This window comes from Pteropus vampyrus, unplaced genomic scaffold (genome assembly GCF_000151845.1).
Source record: "Pteropus vampyrus isolate Shadow unplaced genomic scaffold, Pvam_2.0 Scaffold195, whole genome shotgun sequence".
In the NCBI taxonomy this organism is placed as follows: domain Eukaryota; kingdom Metazoa; phylum Chordata; class Mammalia; order Chiroptera; family Pteropodidae; genus Pteropus; species Pteropus vampyrus.
In genome coordinates this window covers 1,323,845-1,326,035 of record NW_011888976.1, presented here as the reverse complement: position 1 = coordinate 1,326,035, position 2,191 = coordinate 1,323,845, and the positions used below count along the sequence as shown (strand labels likewise).

At 34.3% G+C, this 2,191-nt stretch overlaps 1 protein-coding gene across 1 annotated transcript in view; it reads right to left on the bottom strand.

Annotated features, from left to right (window-relative positions):
• Window positions 1–2,191, bottom strand: part of DNAH12 (dynein axonemal heavy chain 12) — a 228,350-nt gene that overhangs the window by 144,000 nt on the left and 82,159 nt on the right. Inside the window, exon 21 of the mRNA XM_023537644.1 lies at window positions 1,095–1,289. Within this exon, the coding sequence (XP_023393412.1) occupies window positions 1,095–1,289 (195 nt within the window). The remainder of the gene's footprint in view (window positions 1–1,094; window positions 1,290–2,191) is intronic.

Below are 2,191 nucleotides of genomic sequence, written 5' to 3'. Positions count from 1 at the left end.
CTAAGTTGGCAAACTACATCCCACGAGCTAAATCCAGCTTGTTATACCAGTGTTTCTTTTATTTAGTTTTATGAAGTATAATGACAAATAAAAATTGTATATATTTAAGGTATACAACTGGATGTTTTGACATATGTATACATTGTGATACCGGTTTTTGTATGGCCAACAAGCGAAGAACTATTTTTACATTTTTAAAAAGTTGAAAAAAATTAGATGAAAAAAAGGGTGAAAATGTCAGTGTCCACAAACAGCTTATTGTAGCACAGACACGTCCATTCAATTACGTATTGTTTGTCTACTTTCATGCTACAATGATTGCAGAGTTGACTAGTTGCAAAACAAACAAACAAGCAAACAAACAAAAAAAAACTATTCACTATCTGGGCCTTTTCAGAAAAAATTTGCTGACCGCTGATCTGCAAGAAGTCATGTCTCACAAAGTTTCAACATATAGGCAAAATCCTTGCAACTCTTAAATATCAACTCTCAACAAGTCCAGCACAGCTACTTTTTCATCCAGCACTGAAACAAACTATTTCTTAAGTTGAATACTAGATTTTTTTAAAAAAGTATATGTATATCTATGGACTTTGTATACTACATGTATGATAAATATATAGCCTGTCTTTCAATGTTAGACTCACACTCAACAAGGTGCTATACTTACTAGAAGATACACATAGCAAGTGAGACCAATTAAGAGAACTGCAAATTCTTTTCTCTCTTCACTCTCAAGTATATAGTCATTGAGTAGACTGTCAGGTGAATTACCTACACCTCGCTCTCATTCCATCTTATTTTATGATTTATTTTACAAGAGAAAGGGAGCAGTGAGTGTATATCGTACTAGTGAGTTAAATGTATATCTGAAGCAGCTCCACTAAATAAAGAGTTATAAGTAGTGTATCTTATGAATTTAAAAGTAAAGTATTTTAATGCTTTATGCTTTCTTATATATTTTCTGAACTTTTCAATTTATATACAATTAGCAGGTTTTATTTTGTAGTTGAAAAAAAAAAAGCCAAATGCTTTCTTTAATGGTCAAAAATAAAGGTTCCCTTTATTTTTAAGAGAGAAAACAAACACTTCACCTTTGGGTCTTTTGCACAAAACTTCATAATATCCCTCCAATGTCTGTCTACTGTCTGAAACTGACGTCCTTCTTCTGGCATCTGTTGCATGATATCCTCTGAACAAAAAATGGGCTCCAAGTACAGCCATTGAGCTTGTACTTTCAACCATTCATCAATTGTTTCTTGTATTCGAATCAAGCGGTCCTCCCAGGCCTTAATGAATAGCATAGTTTACTAAATTCCAGTTATTAAAGAAAAACTAATAATTATAGCAAGAAATATTTACTTAAAATTTACTGTTATTTTTAAATCAACGCACAACAGCTCAAGGTCACTTATGGGTGCCTCACGTGGGTTTAGAAAAATTCGAGGAGATCTGAATTTTTCCTAAATCACTGGAACTCACAATTGGAAATGACTGTAGTTATTTTGACCAATTTCCTAATCCCTAGGTAAACCACTCCAAGTTCGAAAATCACCCAGGAATATATCCCACCCTCAACCAGTGGTTATCAACCTAGAGGCTATTTCCTATTCACCCATTCCAAGGGACATTTGACAATGTCTTTCATTTGTCACAACTGAGGGGGTGAAGGTGCTATTCATATCTAGAGGATAGGAGCCATGGATGTTGTTAAACTTCCTACAATGTACAAGACAGTACCACACAAAGAATCATTCAGCCCAAAATGTCTTTTGGTGCCAAGCTGAGAAACCTTGCTCTACATCAACACAATTGGGAAAACAATCAAAAACTGGGGCGGGGGGAGTCTCCTTACTCTCACAGATCTCCTATAATTGACAAGATATTTCATTATCTGAAGTCACTCATAATTTCTCTTCAGTTCCTAAATATGTGGCCTAAGGTCCTAATGGCAAGAGATCTGGCCCCATATTTTTATTGTTTATAAAGGTCTAAGTGAGCATTTAAATTTAACTTATAAATTCTCCTTTCTTAGACAAGAAGTTTCTTCAAAAGACATAATATCTATCAGGAAAGTCTAGGTCTGCCTGATTCATAAGAAAATGTGCAGCATTATGTCCGTTGGAAGAACACAATTCCCCAAATACTGAGAGCCAAGGTATTTCATGAAAATACCATTTATACTTAAATT